At 41.0% G+C, this 19,630-nt stretch overlaps 1 protein-coding gene across 4 annotated transcripts; it reads left to right on the top strand.

Moving 5' to 3' along the window:
- The first annotated feature begins 414 nt into the window (after nt 1-414).
- LOC119029228 (elongation factor 1-delta-like) lies at nt 415-11,597 on the top strand. 4 transcript variants are annotated; one of them, XM_037115923.1, is made up of 9 exons: nt 415-571; nt 6,584-6,704; nt 7,336-7,407; nt 8,122-8,184; nt 8,495-8,576; nt 9,135-9,247; nt 9,367-9,570; nt 9,705-9,899; nt 11,470-11,597. In XM_037115923.1, exons 2-9 carry the CDS (start codon nt 6,591-6,593, stop codon nt 11,506-11,508), a joined length of 882 nt encoding a protein of 293 aa, XP_036971818.1. In that variant the 5' UTR covers nt 415-571; nt 6,584-6,590; the 3' UTR covers nt 11,509-11,597. The 4 variants fall into 4 exon arrangements, with proteins under 4 accessions (XP_036971818.1, XP_036971821.1, XP_036971819.1 ...); XM_037115924.1 differs by having other exon boundaries at nt 420-571; nt 6,587-6,704; XM_037115927.1 differs by lacking the exon at nt 415-571 and adding an exon at nt 4,498-6,131 and having other exon boundaries at nt 6,587-6,704.
- The last annotated feature ends 8,033 nt before the right edge of the window (nt 11,598-19,630 follow it).

The following is a 19,630-nucleotide window of genomic DNA, read 5'->3' as shown; positions in this document are numbered from 1 at the left end:
CCAAACATCATATGTGTGATTCGAACACATTTTGTCTCTCTATTCACTACCACACAAAGTTTTCCCAAAATGTGGTTTAATAGGGTCTGTTGGAAAGGCCGTGACATTGGCACTCTATTGAGGTGGCGGGGTCTGCCAGACATAAACAAAGTCAAACATTTGAAATTGGTCAGTTTGTTTACTCAGTCATGAAAACAGAGTTTTTTTTGACAGTTTGACAGTAAACATAATTATCATCTGATTAAAATTCCTTCCCCAAAACTATACAGTGCACCTTCAATAAAACATGTAATAGATGACCCCTGGAGGTCACAGCTTATCCGTCAGATTTAACCACAGTATCAGTATCAACCATACATGATATTTAACATGGGTCCTTCAGGAAAGATTAATGATTTATGACTCCCCCTCCCCCACCCTCTAAGATCACACAGTCACCGCTTCTCCTTGCTCCTTGCTGCTTCCTCCTCCTCCTCCTCCTCTTCCTCCTTCCCGTTGTCACTCACTGCCGGAGAAGCACGCGTTTTATCCACCGGCCTGGTCTCACACCGACAAGACAAAAAACACGGCAGTAAGTAACGCCAACGCTGACTGACAGCCGGGGGCTCAGCCCGGAGATTCATGTTGGGATTCATTTAGAGGACATTTTGGTAAATTATTGAATATTCAGCGACAGAAACGGGGACACGGCTTGTGTTAGCTAGCTAACGGCTAATAGCTGAATGGGGCAGCTTGCTAGTGCTAACGCGGCTGTCACGCCGGTTGAACACCGGCTTCAGTGGACCCGTGGCCGTCAAGATTGGCATTTTATGTAAACGTTAAATGAAAAACGAACGCTTTAGTGTCAGGTTTTAAACAAGCAATGTGTTCATGGTGTCCAGTTAAATGCTAAACTATTGTTTTATCCAGGCTACGAGGACCTAGATTAAGATGAAAGATGGCTAATGTAAAGGTTAGCAGGGCGCACCTTTTGATGATGACGGCTCTGCTGATGTCTTTGTCAAACATTTTGCTTGACAGGCTCTTCTTCATGACAGTACACTTTTGAACTTCAGTTGAAGTGTTCTTTAAAAGTGTTAAGTCCTTCAAACATGATCCTGTTATCGCAATGAACTCAGACTGATAATTTCAGATTTGAGTGTTAGGATTTTCCTGTTAAGAGACTCTTACTGTATTTGGAATATAAAATAAAATTAGTCTGTTTATCAGTGGTCTTTAGCTACATAGGAATAAATCAGTGGTATGTTCTTGCTGAGGTGGCCACGAGCAAATCGCTGTACCCCACCCTTACTATGGGGTTTGTCCTCATCTGACCTCCTTGAGTGTGAGACAGCTAAACTGCCCCGTAGGTATCAATGAGAAAACATTATGATTATAGTAAAATATATTTAATTGCATCAGCCAGCAGTATTCAAAGGTAACAGGAAACTTGACAAAGGTCATTTGAGGTGACTTCCCCAAATCATAACATTTTGTGGATATTCACAATGAAGTATGTAAACACACATAGACAAATGAAATTGAGCATTAACGTTTAAAGGTCCTATGTGTTACATATTACCAGAATTTAAGTGTAAGATCTTGAAAAATGAACTTACATTACCAAAAGAGGTGTGAAGGTACAACAGCATTGCAGTTATATCAAACTGATCTATGCAGAGTGTTACAGAGAGGTCTGTTGAAGTTAGCATGCTAACCAGGTAGCCTCAGCCCATCCTGTCCCCTAATGTCATTTTGTACGCCAAGAGGCGACAGTTTAATTGCCCCCCATAGTTTTATCTGGGAAGTATAAAAGCAGCAAGTTTTAACTTAGTCTATTAAATAAACAAAATAAACTCAAAGATATAAAGGAAAAATATTTTAACACCTTTACAGCACTGAACAGCAAAATGCAACTGTACAGTCTAAATTCAACTTTCTCACTTTAATTGAATTAAAACACAATCTTCCCACAGTCACCTTTGGTTTGGCCTGAATAAATCCTCAAATCACAGAGTAACGTGAAAGTATTCCTGCTCTCCAATCAGTTTTTGCCTGTTGCTGATGCCCAATTCTCTTTCGTCCACTTGTGCCCCCTCCTGCCTAGTCTTGCCATCCCGAGTCATCGTCCTAGTCAGATCCCCTTTAAATCGTCTTCATACTCCAAATTAGCGATGGTCTGTTTCTGAGATTGTGCATTCACTCTCTGCCTACAGCTCCCTAACTACCACGGGCAGTTAGCTCCACAGCTAACTGAGCTACTTGTTAACAGCAGCTAGTTAATGCAGACAAAGATAGCTACAGCAAAGAGTATTGTGAGCAGCAGTAGGCTTAGGCTGCCGCCAATATTTTGGTGCTACCTTCGACATCCAACCATGTTTTACTTGATTTGTTTTATCCGTAGAAGGACCATGTACAAAATAAAACATAAATGTTGCCATTTGTATCAAAGTCAGTAATTTACAACTGCTGTCCCTTGGCAGGTCATAATTACAGAGTATACCTTTTCAAAGGTTAAAGCTGGAAATATACTTTACTGATTTATGTTCAGTTTCGATTACAAGACCAAAACTGATCCTACCAATAAGCAACATCTGTGCATCTAAAGCCAAATATCTGTGCCCAAGAGCTTCATTGTTGTCCAAAAACTGTTTAAAAACACTTCAGTGAGCCACACCACTGCACTCAGTGACATGTTCTTTCATTACGATTAACATGGACACTGTAGTTTATTTTTAGTCAATCCCACGTACGCCATCCTGCTGCCAGAAATACTCACTAGTAGGGCAATTATGTATTAATATGCTGCCAAAAATAGCCAGCTGTTTCCTCCTATTTGTTAAAAACCACAGGGAGTGCACAGCTGTTTATAGGCCTTTCTCAAGACATAATGCTCCCAAAGTGACTGCTTAAAAACAGACAGCAATTGCATGACGGGCGTTGGAACAAATGGGTTTGGTGCAAAGTGCTACAGACGGTAGAGAAGCTGGAAAGTATTGACAGACAGAACTACCACATTGTTTGTTTTGTTGTTCAAAAGGACTTTTTTATCATAATAAAAATATAGAATTCCCTTTTTAAATACAACCTGTTTTGAGTTTTTACACTGACATTTAATAGAGCTGCATAACAAAGGGTGCATCCTAAAAACCTCCAGAAGAAACGGTTAGATGCGTAGGAGTAGTCAAGCACATACATGAATGTGTAGTTGGCAGCATGGCTTGTGATCTGCATAAAAGAGTTGTGTTTTCTAGGTTGTAAAATCACCAATAAAGTGTATGATTGGTAGATTAATTTGGTTAATAGGAGTGCATTAACAACAAATGTGCATTTGTGATGGTGGTGAGGAAATTAAACTCTACCCCATGCTTTTGATTTGAAGGAAGGGGAAGTGCAGATAAACTGGTAAAAGCTTTCAGATGCATCCAAGTTGTTGCTTGGGGTTTTGCTGGAGAGAAATGTTAACACCTAGCTTCTTTCCCCTCATTCTGCATTCAGAATTGACAAGTAAGTATTCTTTGTAACACTGACCTCTTGAGTTTTGTCTAACTTTGCCATTTTTTCATTGTTCTGCCCTTTTGTGTAAGTTTCAGTGTTTTGTAAGGTGGTGATTGTTAAATTTCTTTTTTCGATGGCTTGCGGTTAACTGGATGAAAAGAACGTGTTGAGTGTCAGACTTTGATACTAGTTTAAGCTCAACACCTTTTTGCCAAGGCAGGTGAGTTAAGAGCTTGAATAAGATCTTTTAATGAAAGTTAAAGAGTAAATGCCTTCTCAAAACACTCCCAAATCAATTTCAGTGGTATTGCTAGATAACATTAACATCTTTATGGTGAATCATTAAGTGAGGACATTTCCTGTATTGCAACAAGAATTTATTTACATCCTAAAAACAGCATGGCTTGTACTTAATACTCACTGAATTAATGAGTTTGTTTGCATGAGCATGTCAGATCTTTTCACCGATTATTGAAATAAAGCTAGTGTGTGCTTATTTTTTTTTTTTCAACATTTTGCCCTAAAGCTGTCACAACCTTGTCCTGTTTTTTCTTTTGCATGTTCTCATGTCATTGTGTCAATATTTGTCAAGTCTGAAAAATACACACTTTATAAACCAAATTAACGCTTTAAATTATATTAAAATACACAAATTACTGTGAATTTAAGTCAAGTCATGTTTAAGCATACAGAGTAGGCTGAACACAAGGAAATGCATGATGATGCATGATTTTTTTTAGTCTGCCTTAACATAGCTGAATAGCTGTGTGCAGCCTTTTTTTCCAAAATACATTTTGTTGCAGCAATGAATGCTTAGAAATGTCCTTGAATGATAGTTCCATACATCAAATACATGATTGTTAGGATTTTACAAGGAGTTAGTTGTAATTAAATAAAATTAAATTAAATGACTTTTTTTAAGGAATTTTTATGTAACAGAAAAAAACTTAGAAAGTAAGATAGAAAGTAAGACAGAAAAAAAGTAAGATCAGCATGAAAAAAATTTCCATCACTTCTTTAACACATTCTTGAGTTTATACCATGTCAGTTTAGTTGGACGCTCTCCTAACTTTGGTAGGACTCTTTACCTGATACTGACTCTTGACAAATCATTAACAGGTTTCTACATTTTTTTTCCTCTGCATGAGTTTCTCCCAATTTCCTGCATGCTTCTTGTTTTTTTTCTGAGAATGTTTCATAGTCTATTATTGTGGCTACTTTGTGTGACACCGGTTCATGGGCAGTACTGAGTCTATTAGCTCAATCCCTTTGTGTCTCTGAACTTCCCTGCGTCTCTTTAACTAATCCAATAGTGTGTACCTGTTATTCTCTTTTTTTTTTTTTTTTTGTCTTTCCTGCAACGGATCAAAGATGATGTCTAAGAAGATGCCCCAGTGTTCTGCAGTGGATCAGTCGGAGTGTGATCAGCCTCCCAGCAATTGTCAGGTGGACCGGTCCATGAACGCAGCACTGGGGTGTAGGAACAAGGCTGAATCAGGCCAAAGAAACGGCGAGAGGGTGTCATCGTCCCCAGAGAGTGGCAGCTTGAACGGAGATGGAAAGCGTAGTGGGAAAAGCCGTCGCCGCAAGAAACGTTCATCAAATCCTGAGAGTCGCTCTGAGGGGAAGATTGAAAGTAACGGCAAGAACAAGGAGAAGGCAGACAAAAGCAGCAGTCAGTCACCTGACCCTTACGCTGGGCTGATTGGTCTGCAGTCTGAGTGTGCTAACGTTTGGTTTGAGCGCAGCATCTACGAGCGAGCTGAGAGCCTCTACCAGTGCTGGCTGGCGAGCTCCTCCAATGGGACAACCCAGTCCAACCGGTCACCTTCGGCTGCAGGCAAACCCTCAAAATCTCCATCCCCTGTGGCTCCATCTTCTTCAGGACTGGTGTGCTCCCATGGTGATCAGGTGGCCTGCCATCATGTTGTCCAGACTGTGTGGGTGAACAAGACAACTTTTGACCAAGCAGAACGCCGCTTCATTGAAGAATCCATGCCATCCATTCCAAACTCTCTGGACCTCCCACCTCAGCTTAACCACTCCATTGCACCCAGAACACCTGATGAAGGATATCAGTCTCTCGCCCCGACTCCAGCAACCCCGGTCATCCAACAAGCAGCCATTACACCAACCAATCGACAGCCGATTAATGGACTGCCCCGCATCCCTGTGGAGCTGCTTAGAGATGTGTGGCTGGAGAAACCGCTGTACGACCGTGCTGAAGCTGCCTTCTACCAGAATCTGTATGGTAACAACTCCTCCAAACGTTCCAGCTGCACCTCCACTGCCAGAAGTAGCGACCACCCTCAAAGCCTTGTAGAAGAAGAGGAGGAGGAGGAAGAAGAGGATGAGGAAATGGTGGTGGGGGAAAAACGGCAGGTCCAGCAGGGTAAAGCAGAATTCTTCCATGCTCTGCTCCCTATCCAAGAGGAAGAGGAGCCAGCTGAAGTCCCAGAGAAGGAAGAACCATCAGGGGCTGGAGTCTGCTACTTCCTTCACCTAGACAGCGAGCGGGTGTGGCTGGACAAGTGGCGGTTTGACGCTGCAGAGAGCCGATTCCATGCTTACAGTGGGGGTGAAGCTGTGGTGATGAAGAAGGGTCGGAGGCCAGAAGCAGCATCAGTTGCCTCCGTCGCCCCATTGAGGGACAAGTATGACCAAACCGGGAGAGTGGAGCTACTCCAGATGTTTCAGTTTTATCCCTCATTGGTTTTCTTTGTGATCATGTGTTTCCTTTTTTGTTTTTTGAATGCTTGAACATTTTTCTTTTCACTTTCTCATCTCGTTTTTTCATTTGTCTTGGTTCACTGATTCTTTTTCCTTTAGGTCTATTTTAAAGTTTCCTGAATGACTGTTGTTGTATGAACCATTGTTGTTTCATTTTGAGTTCCTTATGTGCAGTTGCGTTGGGTTCATCTGCTTGACATTTAAGCCATTTTCCAGCTAATAAATCTGACATTGTGAACATAGATCTCATATCAGATGATTTTACACATAATTATTTTAAATAGTAATACAGATATATATATTTTTTTCCTTTTTCCCTGACCTCCTGTGTCCTCTTCATACACCCCTCTCTTGTCCTACCTTGCTCTTTCTTCAGTAGTACCATGAGTTCAGTGGACTTTCTGGCCCAGGAGAAGATCTGGTTTGACAAACCTCGCTACGACGAGGCTGAAAGACGCTTCTATGAGCGCCTTAATGGCTCCTCACAACCAACAAAGGTACCTGCCCCTGTCACAGAGGTTTAGTTCAGTATTTATGGTTTAAATTGTCTTAACTAACATCTGAAATAGCAAGAGTTCTCCAACCTTTTGACCAATATTTGTATTAATTCTTAAAATTCTCTTTCTTTCCTTTTCCAAAAAAATTCCAAAACCCCAAATTGTAAATGAAAGATAATGTAATGGTTTGGCTATCCTCTTTTATCTATTATAAAGACAACATATTTGATGTTTATAAAACTTTTTTTTATATAAATGTAGGCTAATGAATTGAATGCCTATGCTATGCAGAGTGAGAACAGTCACAGCTTCATAATGTTTGAAATTGGGGGGTTTTGCCTACATCTCATTCCTCAATAAAGGAAAGAAATTCAGCTTTGATCTGGAGCCATTTTTCTAGCTAACCTGACAACTTTGTAAACATGAAAAGACTGATATTGGTTCTTTTTGGACAAAATCTGTCCACTCTATGCATAGTTGCTGTGTTATGAAATGTTGAAGAACAGGGAAAATGTACAATGAAATGGCAAAAGAATATGACTGACGACTCATTGAATCGCTGGTCATTCAGATTTACTGAAACACCAAATAAATGATGAATTAGCATTGACTTCTGTTAATTTTCTTTAAGGATGTTGGAGCTAACAGCATTCTGCAAGACATTGCTCGAGCCCGAGAGAACATCCAGAAATCTCTAGCAGGAGTAAGTACACGCTTCCTGCTAAATATTCCCTTTCTCATTTATTCTACATTTTCCACTCCAACAATCAAGGTTCCACTGGACCCACAGTATGGAGACATTTTGATTTTTCTTTATAAATAAGTGTAAGTGTATATAATTGATTTGCATACGGATTCAATTAATGTTAAGATAGAAGAAGCTTGGTGCTCATGCTCAGCTGAAGCCGAGAGATGCAGCGATGTGGGATGGAAATCGAGAACCATATAGTATGCTTCCAAGCAGACGATTGGTCGCAAAACAATGACTCAAAGTCATGTGACTTTGCTGCTGGAACAGATTCATTACAGAAAGGAAGAAAGTCCAAAGCAAGGTTTTATTTCATGATTAAATATGACAACAGTGCTAGCTGCCATATTTCTAAAATGATTGAGCTGAAAGCTCTCTCTCTTTCTATTCTGCGGTATAATGATGCTAAACAAAACTTGATGTAAACAAATCCTTCTACACTGTGTTCAGACGCAGAGATGGCCCAGGTTTCAGGTTCCCATTCTCACAGAGACGTGTTGTATTGACAGAACTGCCTTTCTTCGGTTACCCTCCATAACATCCAACCTCTACAGTGTTTGTTGCCCTGATTGCTTTGTTTCAAACCTCCTCTGCAGTTGTCCTTCTGCATTTTCTCTTCCTCCTCCTCTCACTTTTCATACTTGAAATCCCCTCATTACTTCCCGCTAGCTGAAGACTACACTGTGTAACAGAGGATCTGGTGAACCTGCCCTGAGCCAACAGTCCCAGATTGTAAGTGCAGAGCCTCATGTGTCCCTGGAAGCAGCTCGCTGACACCCCAGCTTCAGTTTGACTTTTAGAATTCAACCTTAAGTCAGAATTTGTGTGGAGTGTTGCAGGCCGAGTAGCTGCTTATCACTGATATTTCTGTCTGGCTCCATCTAAAGCTTTCTGCTGTAGACGCTGCTGAGATGGACACTTGCTGTGTTTTGTGTGTTCACTTTTGGTATCCTTGGCAGTCCCGAGTTTAAAAATTGGACTGATGCTTTGGTTTGTTAATTAAATGCTTCTCTCAGATAACATTTCTCTGTTTCCTGTGCAGAGCAGCAGCAGTGTAGCTGATCAGGGAGAACTCGTCTCTCGCATCAAGAGCCTGGAGCTGGAGAACCAGAGCTTACACAAAGGTTTGTTTGTGTGACAACTTTGATTAGATATAATAATTTTAGTTTTTCTCAGGCACTGTGTGGATATTTTTAGAGCAACTGATAGCAAACCAAATCATCAAAAAAGCTATTTGATTTATTAGTTAAACTAGTTAGATGCCAAACATTTGAGCATTGTAGTTTCTGTTTTTTCAGAAAAATAAAACTTTTTTCAGGAGAAAATCTTGTCTGAGCCTGAAAACTGCTTACTTTATATGACCAACCAGGGCAGTGGTGGTTTACAGGTTAGAGAAGCGAGCTTGTGACCAGAGGTTTGACGATAAATCTGGGTGGGGAAAGCAAATGTTTGGGGCTGGAGGACTGCACTTGATCAACATTTCAACAAGAAACAACTAACAACTAATCAACTAAATAAACTAATAAACAACTAATCGATTATTAGAGAAAATAATCAGCAACTATCTTTCGTATTTATTTTCACGTGTGTTCCTTGTTATACATTACACTTTGCTACCATGTTGTCTTTGTGAAGTTGTTGTTTTGATGTAAGACTCATTGACTCTGCTTCTGTGTCTTTAGTGGTGGAAGACTTGAGGGCAGCACTTTCCAAACTGGAGTGTCGGGTGGCAGTTCTGGAGAAATCTCCAGCAGCAGTTACCCCGGCTCCCACTCCTTCCGTTCCCTACACAAATGTGAGATTCTACACACTGCTTTTATTGAATCACTGCTGTGTTTTAGTGTTTGTGCAGCTCTGGTACTGTTCCTTGTGTAGACCCTTGTGTGATCACATAATTATTTTTTCTCTGTTCAGGGCACTACCGTCCAACAGAAGAGCAGCGCTCCAGTTAAAGAGGAGGAGGAGGAGGAAGAAGATGATGATTTTGACCTGTTTGGGAGCGATGAAGACGAAGAGGCGGAAAAACTCAAAGAACAGAGGCTGAAAGAGTACGCAGAGAAGAAGGCAAAGAAGCCCGGCCTCATCGCCAAGTCGTCCATCTTACTGGATGTCAAACCTGTAAGTCTGTTCTCTGTCCTCATTTAATCAAAATTGTTGTTTAGAAGCCTACAATTCAGAATATAAACAGGCTCATTAAATTTTATTCAAGTCTGAGTTGACACCTATCGCCTCTTGTCTGCTGTCTTTTTAAGTGGGATGATGAAACGGACATGGCAAAGCTGGAGGAATGTGTGCGCTCAGTGCAGGCTGATGGTCTCTTATGGGGCACATCCAAACTGGTTCCTGTGGGTTATGGTATCAAGAAGCTCCAGATCGCATGTGTGGTTGAGGATGACAAAGTCGGGACAGACATGTTGGAGGAAGAGATCACCAAGTTTGAAGATTATGTAAGTACTCTGGGTCACCTTTTTAAAACAATTTAAATAAAAAAAAAAAAGGCCTTTTCATGGCTTTATTGATAGGACAGCATTGAGAGGTGACAGGAAAAGGGATGAAAGAGAGGGGAGATGACATGCAAGGGCCACAGGTTGGACTCTCTGTGCATGGAACACCTGAGTACTGTACAATACACTTAAATAACTGTGATAACACATTTTTATCATAAAACCACATGAAATACCAGTAAGACAGGAAGGATAGAAGACATACCAACAACAAATTTAATATGAAAAAAAGTCCTATAAAAGTACGTTTTGATGCAAGATATAAAAGAAATAGCAGACTTGGCAAGGAGTACCAAAGTTTAGGAGCTCTAACAGAAAATAGACTAAAGACTATAAACAGACTGCAGTTGACCATCATAATCTATAATCAGTACATCCCTAATCTGCAATGAAATTTGCCAATTTGAATAAGCCAGTCAGTCAAAAAGATATACTTTATATTATTGAAGGTTTAGGAAGTGACCAAATAATGTTTAGTTCTACAGAGATGGAAACAACTTGGGACATGGGACATAGAAAGCATTACCACGGAGCACTCTGGGATCCAACACTGTACGCTCTCTGTTGTTTTAACCTGAGGCTGCTTGGTTTGCTTGTAAACAAAGTAGTAGCCTGTGGTGCTTCACACCATTTTGGAACAGTACGTTGGTGTGTAGTCATTCTAACAAAATGGATGCTACATGCTCTGTGCATGGATTTTCAAGCTGAGAGTAAAGATTTACTCAGCTGACCACAGCAGGGCTCTATAAAAGGAATTTTCACTTTCAGTTGAAGCTGTTTTATTGATCTTTATTAATATTTAGTCAGAAGGCTGCAGCTTGTGGTGCTAATAAATTGACTTGTACTCACGGATCTCTTACACTTTCTCAATGTCTTACAGTATAAAACAATAGAATTCAACAGCACCACAAACTGCAGCTTCCAAAATGATCAGAAAGTTAAATCAACAGCAAACTCTGAACCTTAACAACTTCATGAAGGGAGGATTTATTGCAGGGCTGTTTGTGTCAGACTACGTGACCTTTTAACTAGTGCTGTTTTTCCACTCGCATTTTCCGAGTCCAACCAAGCCAAGCTGATTTGCTTTTCCATTACCAGTTTTACTACACCAGGTTGAGCCGAGCTGCACCAACAATGGACCTGCACCAAGCCGGTCCACAAACACTCCTCTGCACTCTCCTCCTTAAATCAATACATAACCCATGTCTGTGCAGAAAGTCTATTTAAAAGTCAGCCTGTTCAGCTCTCAATACTTTTGTAGCTTCTAACTGAATCCCTTACGTTTCTATCGTCCTGTTTGTAATTTCAAACATCTGCTGTGTTTGACTGTTTCATCGTGTTCACGTCCAGCTGTTGTGGTCATGTGGTCTAAAAGGGGATAGAACAGTTTTTCAATAGAAATCTTTGAATCCCAGTGTAATTCTCCTGATGTGAGGGAGTCAAAGATTAACCCTGCTGTTGCTACATTTCTCCTGTTTCCAATCATTAAACATTTCTCTTTCTTCGGTTTCAGGTCCAGAGTGTCGACGTAGCAGCGTTCAACAAGATCTGATTCCAGTGTGTCTCTGTCTGTCGTCAGCCTTGCTTCTCTGCTGATTAAGTCAACGGTTCATAATAATAAAATCCAACTCTTGCACTGAATCTCTTGTCTAATGGGTTATAATTTGAGAAGATGGGAAACAATTTTAAATTGAGGTGCAATGGATCAGTTCATCCAAATCACATACTTGACTCTAGTGGGATGAAGGCGCACAAGCAGTTGTGGTTGGTTTGTCCAGAATTTTAGATTTTTGATTCCACCTGAAAACAATCAATGAATGAAAGTAATTTAGTTTGTGATACAGCATTTTTAAAGAGGCATTTGAGCACCATCTCTTTTTAATAAAGGGGTATCATAATTATGTTGAAGGAACACTGTCAGTCGACAGTTAGAGGCCTGATTATTTTTTGGGACAATGAACAATAAATACTAGAGCACTTTCTTAGAGATATACAGTATATACTGCCAAAAATATACAAAACATGACAGTTACATTAAACAAATGATATCTACAAAGTAATGTCCATTAATTACAAATATATAATGTAAAATACAGTAAGTGATTGTATACATGTTCACCTGCTTTGAAGTGACTGACATATTCAACAGAGGTCAAGCCAGTTGGTGCTAGTCGTCTCACAATAAGTGAAATGGAGATCACCCGAGCGCAGTGAATGTGTCTGAAGTGACTGTAGTATAAACACACCTGTGTCTGAAGGTCAGTCACTGTTCAGTCAGTATGCCTGGCTACAGTGACACCATGAAGACAAAGGAGCACTCCAAGCAACTCTGTGAAAAGGTTATTAAATAGTGTAAGACCTGTCGGGTACAAAAACATTTCCAAATCACTGAACATCACCCCGAGTTAAGTTAGCTCCATAATTAAGCAAAGGAGGGAATATGGAACACATGTAAATCCATCTAGAGCAGGACAGCCTCGCAAACTGAGCGACTGTGCAAGGCACCAAGACACATGACTACTCTGAAGGAGTTAAAAGCTTCAGCAGCTGAGATGGGAGTTAAAAGTTACTACAGTCTGTTCTGAAGTTTATGTTTGGGTCATAATGAAATTCCTTCTTTAACTAAGTTTATCAGTCACTTGGGGTCACTGTGGATTACCTAAACAATAATGCACAAAGATGATTAATTGTATTCACTGTTCTGTAAACTTTATGGATGTGTCTCTCAGTTTTATTACCCTGACCTGAGTTAGCAGGAACAGGAAATTCAGAGGAGGATGAGACAGAAATGGGTTCAGTTTGAGTTTGCAACCACCTGCTTGGGAGCCTGCTGGTGACTTTATTATATGTCATCTATAAAAAGTTTACACTGCATGCTTTGACTAAATAGCCAGAGCAGGGACGATTTTACGGCTAAACACTCAACAGTCAAACCAAAACACATGGTGAGTTAAAACTAGAGGACAGAGCAGAAATGATGAATTTGATATAAAATATGACTATATTCTTTCATAGTTAGTGCAATAGTGGCTCTGTGGTTGTTCTGCATGTCTTAAGGGGTTAAAATTAGGGTTAAAAAACACAAAGTCCCCCAATTGGGGGGTTAATGACCAATTAAATGTTATTTGGGGTCACGTCTTTAAAGATGTAATGATTCCAGATGCCCACTAGAGGGAACTGTTTAGTCTGGTGTGATACTCCGGCAACTTTTTTTTTATTTTTTTATTTTTTTTTTAAAGTATTGCAGATGAAAGTATCCACAGTGGTACAGTAAACAAAGGGAATGATTCATATAATGCAGTCAGGCAGACAACAACTTTGTTTCAAATCACCAAAGGAAATGGTGTTTGTTGAGATAAACAGACGGCAGTGTGTGGTGAGAATGACTCACGGTGAGGGACTCGCACCAGAGAAAATCACTTTTTCCATACAATCGTTGGAAGACAAAAATAAATCACATCATAAAAAGGCATGAAAAGGCAGCCTACACTGCTGCGCGGTTGTCCATGTTTTAAAGTGTCCTCTTCACTTCTTTGACCTCAGACCAGCATTTTTAATGCTTCTGTGACCATATGGAAGCCACATTTAGGACACAGTTTGATGTTCAGTCGACTATGAAACGTCTCCTTTGGAATGTATATACTGAGATATACGTTTAAATATATCAGTGAGTAATTAACTTTATATAAAGCACTTTAAAACAGTGGTTATAAAGTGGTCAAGAGAGAAAAATGAGACCATGGAAACAGACATTAGCCTATAAAACCTCTCCACGGCCATGTTAAAGGTTTGTGAAGCTGTAGCTGATTGAGGCAGAGCAGCACTTTGAGCTAAATGCTAACTTTGCCATTTTTGATTACACTGTGAGTGACGATGCAAGTTCAGAAGTCCTTGGACATTTTTGCCCTGATGATGGCACCTCATCAAAAGGTTTTTACAGATGATATGGGAACACTTGAACAGTGTCCATCCAGTAGTTGTAGAGACATTTCGCTAGAAACCAAAATAATCATCAAAGAGACAAGATGGCCAAAGTTTTAAGGATACACCGCCTGTAATCAGTCTCAGGTATTGTTTTATTTTGAAAGTAACATTATGAGATTAATGCCTTTGTATTATATTGAAACTACTTTGGGATTCCTCACGTCTCTGCTTATATTGTCAGGAGGACACACATCTTCCCTTAAACTGTATTGAATCTTACTGAATAAATCATATTTTTTCCCTGTTATAACATATATATATATATATTTGTTTTTTGTTTGTTTGTTTTGAAGTGAGACATCAGAGAAGCAGTGAGGGCAAACAGGTCACGTCTACTGCTGTGAATTTAATTTGACCAAACCAGAGCTGGTGATGGTTTAAAGAGTAGAAAGACAAACCAAATTGGTTGGTGGGGGTTTCTTTTGTGTCTGTCTAGTCTGAAGTGTGTTTTACGACGATCAAATTGTATATTTGCGGAAACAGTTCCGTAAATGGAGTTTGATGGATTTGGTTAGGGCGACATTGCAATCTTACTCCAGCTCTGCAGGGATGCTCTCCACAGTGCTGTCAGACGCAATCTCAACCTGTCAGCGGCCAAAACAAACACTTTTAGGGACAATTTCCCTGTCGGTGGCAACAAAAGAACAGATATTCTCAATGAAAAGTCGAGACGTCTCCAGCTGTGTTTGTGCTGCTCCAAACAGGTAATTTAAGCTAACACATGATCTTTCTCCAAACCTTTCCAAGAGGTTCTTGTGACTGAACCTAACCAGATAATCATCATCATCATGAGGTCTGCACAGATTCCCAAGTCTTTAGTACCTGTCATGTGTCATGTCATTGTCCGAACCGCTTATCCCTTTCCATGGGGTTGCGGGGTGTTGCTGCTGGAGCCAATCCCAGCCTTGTCTCAGGGCGAGGGCAGGGTACTCCCTGGATAAGTCGCCAGCTCATCGCAGGGCCCTCACTAGTGAGCAATGTGGGGTTCAGTATCTCGCTCAAGGACACTTCGACATGCAGCTCAGCCCTGCCCGGAGCTGGGATTTGAACCAGTGACCTTCCTAGTCGACCTGCTCTACCCGCTGAGCTACAGCCGCCCCTGTCTTCAGTACCTGTTAGACATTTACTCATCAAAAAGTGTGAATATGGGGGGGGCATGTCTAAAAATAGCAGAATTTAATATCTGATCTCCGTGATGTCTGAAACAAAAAGTGCGCTCTACGCTCTGAAAGCTGCCCTGGGGCTGTGTGCATGTATTAACTGACTCTGCTGATTTTTCGCTCTGCTTTTTGAGAGTTACTTGATTGTTTCTACTCGGCTCCTGAGGGGAAACCAGTCTAATGGAATTGAAAAAAAAACAAAAAAACCCAATGCAATGTTAATTCTGGCTCCATATTGAACCTTTTTTTCAGTAACAAAAATCAATCACCTTCCCCCCAGAAGGAACTTGACTCCAAAATAAGATTTTGATTTGAATTTGTAACAAAGGCAACAATTAAACCTCAGTGACAGCTTTCTGTTTCACTTCCCTGAGGAGAAATATACATTAAATGCTCGGCTTTTAATGACTTGTTGAAATAAGAGTTTTTGCGGTAAAGCCCCCTGTGGCCTGTTACACTGCACAGGCAGACTAACACCACCTCAGTCAGCCTCGTCCAGCCACTCCCATCCTGTTTAAAGGGCTTTCTCTTGACAGCCTCATCCCATAAAGGGGGCCGCAATAGCCCCCCTAGATGACAGATGGATGGATGGATGGACAGAGGAGGCTGTAAATTGGAAGTACGCAGCAAGGAAGACTTTCATTCTGTCTTTTGGTCAGTCATGAGTGAACAGAAAACAAAAGTGAATGGAACAGACATTTGGGCTGTGAGAGACGGGAGCAATTACTGCCTGTCTGTCATCGGTCGAGAGAGAGAGAGAGAGAGAGAGAGAGAGAGAGAGAGAGAGAGAAGTGGGAAGGGGAAGGATACTGGAAAGGAAGGAAAGCCTAAGGGACTTCTGACACATCCTGTGGAGCTGAGCCAAAGTCAAACAAAAGCAGCAACACAAATGTAAAACTAAACTACCGGGTTCTTTTTTCCCCCTCTCTTAAATTCTGTAAGTCTTTTTCTTTTCACATCAGCAGATCCCACCTTGGATTTCTAACTGTCGAGAAGATCTTTTGCTTCAGTCAAGTTTGCATTTGTTCGTCTTTCACTTTCAACTTGCAATCTGTCCATCGCTTTGGTGTCTTTCTCACGAATATCTCAAAAGAGTAGATTTGAGAGCAACGTCACTGACGTTATCGTGGCAAATTTTGCAGTCATCTCGAAAAATAAGCCATTGTTGATACCATACAACCCAGAACTAGTGTGGCTGCCAGGGTAGAAACAGGAAGTAAGCAGATTACAGTAATGCAGAGAGCCTATGGAGACATGTCATACCTATATATACCTTTTTAGCATTTTTAGCAACTTTTATGCAAACAACACTTTCTGAGTTGAACACAAAATCCTTATTTGCAAACAACACTTTGCAAACAACAGTTTGGGATTGATGATTCATATGTTTGGATTTCTAAACAAAACTTTACTTAATGCATTATAATACTTCATACATTTTTAATCACACATTTTTTGGTTTTTTTTGCAGCCAATAAAACTTTTTTTGATGCAGTGTTGATAGTTTTGTTGGTTGCGTAAAAAAAAGACACAACAGTAACTTAATACTGTAATACTGTCTATTTTTGTCCAATGAACTGAGCTGCTCCATAATCTCTTTAAGAATATTTACGCCTAGTTGGGAATCACCGCTATGGATTACATTAACTTGTAACACAAACACTTAGAAATGGTAGACAGAGAATAAAGGAGTCGTCCTCACCTGTCTGTGCTCATCACAGGTCAGGGCTACTGTCTGACAACGCAGCATCAAGCAAAGCACTGCTACCAGGGTCAGCTGCACTTCACAGTGCATCTCGTGCACTGATTATAACTGCTGCTCTGGTTTAATGAACTCCAACCTAAAACCAATCAAAAACAGACATTTTCTGTTAATGGTGTAATTTTTTTTTATGAGGGCTGACACACAGTGATTAACAACTTGTCCACCTTATATACTAAAGAGAGCTAACCGTGGAGTTTCCTTTCCCCAATTCTTTTAATGGCTGGCACAAGCTCAATTGATTTACAATGCAGGGGCATGAATAAGTTTGACAACCTCTGATTTGCAGCTTGTAGCGGCTTTTACACTGGCGCAGCTCCATTTAATTACAACACAATCAATAAATTAAGTAACTTCCTTTTGCAAATAGGATTAAACTCCCTCAGGTGAGATTTGCGGAACTTGCTGCGAGTTCTATTTTAATCAGCCCGTCCATCAATCATCCGTCATTAACAGGAATTCCTGAGAGCTTCGTGGAAGTTGTTGCAAAGTGTTTGGCTTTCAGCTGGCAGCAGCAGCTTTAATAGCTCTCAGTATTACTATGTGGGCGAGGCTGTTCTGAGGCTTTGTGTGGTCTGATTGGGTCAGCGGACTCCTCTCAGGGCGTCTCTCTCACACAATCACAGGGCCATAATCTTTCCCCATGCTGATCAATAAACCTGATAAGAACTCCATTCTGTCAGCCGGCAGTGATGAATGCTCCGGCAGAGTCCTGAGGGGATCAGCTGCCTGTGTGCGACAGTGAGGGAGGATGACAAACCATGGACAGGTGGATGGTGGTACCTGTAAAATAACTCTGGCACTATCCTTCTATACATGACTGTGGGGACAAGTAGTTCTGTGTTGCTTCAGATGTTAAATCATTCATTTAAAAGCAAATATTGGGCCAAACTGGGCCGTGCTTGTTCAAATAACCTGCTCGGAATTGTGAAAGAAATGTACGTCTCAAAGGTTTGTTTCAGGTGTAATTTCTCTGTCAAGGCAAAAAGCAGAAAAATGAATGACCCTAAAATACAAGCTGTGATGCTAGCAGCAGACCAGTGATGCTATATTAAAGAGCTCTGTGCGGGGACAAGTGAATCAATCATGTTTGTAGTGACATTGTGACATTGATTAATCATTTCTGAGCAGGTGTTGGCTGCATGCAGGTCAAGGTAAGAAAGGATAATGAGTGCAGAGTGCATAAGACTGAAATACAGTTGTTTTTTTTTAAATACAGTTGTTGAAAGAGAATAGACACAACAGTGGACAGAGAGAAAGGTCACCTGCAGGCAGGGAAGGTCACAGTTTTATCTGTGACTTCCGTCTTTTGACTTGTCTAATCTGTGTCTTCCTCAGCTCCCTCATCTGTATTTGCAGTCACACACACACGCAGCACAGCTCGCGACACACACACACGAGTGGCATTTAGAGAGAGACCCTCGCCGTAACAATTATACCCCCGTTCACATCGTTTCATCAGTTTGACATTCAGCTCCTCGTCTGGTGAATGTTCCACCTCAGTGTGCAGACCTCGCTAATCCTTCGCTCTGTCTGGCATGTGAAGGAGGAGGGGCAGTGTTGCCTCATCAAAAATAGAAGGTATTAAATATACATTGAACAGATATTACAGCTCAGACACTTCACGCTCGGGCCGTACAGCCCCCCCCCTTTTTTTTTCCAATCACAAAGAACATCTAATTATTCATTCTCATGCCTCTCCAAAGAGATCATTTACAGCATCTTTGTTCGCTCTGATTGCAGTGCTAATTTTCCTTTCAGGTCTCTGCTTGGCACAAATAACACTGTGACATAACAACATAATGTGGAGTGTAGATAAGAAAGTTCTCATGCCTCACAGAGAACCACACAGAACCACACCGGGCCGAGCGTTTTGGGACTGGATCTTGTTTGGAGGAAAAATGTTGCTGCACTCACGTGTGTAGTTTCAGGTCCGTTGGATGTCTGATTTCAGCTTGGGTCACTTTCTTGCTGCTCAGGGCCAACCCAAAGTTTGTCTATTTGACTTCCTGGGAATTATACTCAACCTTGACCTCTGGCAGGAAAAGTTTTCAGATCTTCAGTTTGATGTTTGTGGGGAATCTTTCCACAAATGAGTCAAAAACTCAAACAGAAACTTGTTTAAACGATGTTAGGCCAAGACTTCATCCAGTCCGCTAACTGTCCCAAACACTTAATGATTCATTATGCATGGAGGCCTAGATTCCTTTGTAGAGGATGAATAAATGCATCATATTTGAATTATTGAACAGTGACAGGACCTGTTTGTCTGAGCTGATTGGCTGTTTACACCACTCATGTGGAAGTTAGATAAATAAAACCGCCTCATCTCAATTCTTGGACTCATCCTCCATCGTATCCCTGACGGGGTTTTAACTCGTCTCGACACGGCGGCAAACACGAAGCCGGCGACACGCTGGGACGCCAAGAAGAAGACCAGGATTTCCACAAAATAGGACAAACAAAGATAAATTAAACATCTGAGCAGCTTCGATTCACGAATTCCTGCTGCCACCGCGGCTATGAAACAGAGGGAGGACACACGGAAGGCCTGTCTATACTTAGGAATGACACAGATTCAGAAGGAAAAAAAACATAAGCAGTTTTCTAACAAGGACATCAGCTCCGTCAAAACAGGAAGTTCCCTGGCAGGGATGAGTGGGAGGCCGGCTGCCACGGAGCGCAGGAACGAGACATAAAAGACAGGATGTGCCCAGAATAAACCATCACGTCACGGTTCTCTTCAAAAACACAGTCACACAAAACAA

Source organism: Acanthopagrus latus, chromosome 11 (genome assembly GCF_904848185.1).
Source record: "Acanthopagrus latus isolate v.2019 chromosome 11, fAcaLat1.1, whole genome shotgun sequence".
Lineage (NCBI taxonomy): Eukaryota > Metazoa > Chordata > Actinopteri > Spariformes > Sparidae > Acanthopagrus > Acanthopagrus latus.
Note: the sequence above shows the minus strand (reverse complement) of the source record. Positions and strands in the feature narration are given on the sequence as shown.

Bases quoted from the DNA above. Each gene is read 5' to 3' on its own strand.
- LOC119029228 (XM_037115927.1), top strand. From the start codon at position 4,849: ATGATGTCTAAGAAGATGCCCCAGTGTTCTGCAGTGGATCAGTCGGAG. The intron at 6,705-7,335 runs GTACCTGCCCCT...ATTTTCTTTAAG, and splicing joins GCTCCTCACAACCAACAAAG to GATGTTGGAGCTAACAGCAT. The intron at 9,900-11,469 runs GTAAGTACTCTG...CTTCGGTTTCAG, and splicing joins TCACCAAGTTTGAAGATTAT to GTCCAGAGTGTCGACGTAGC.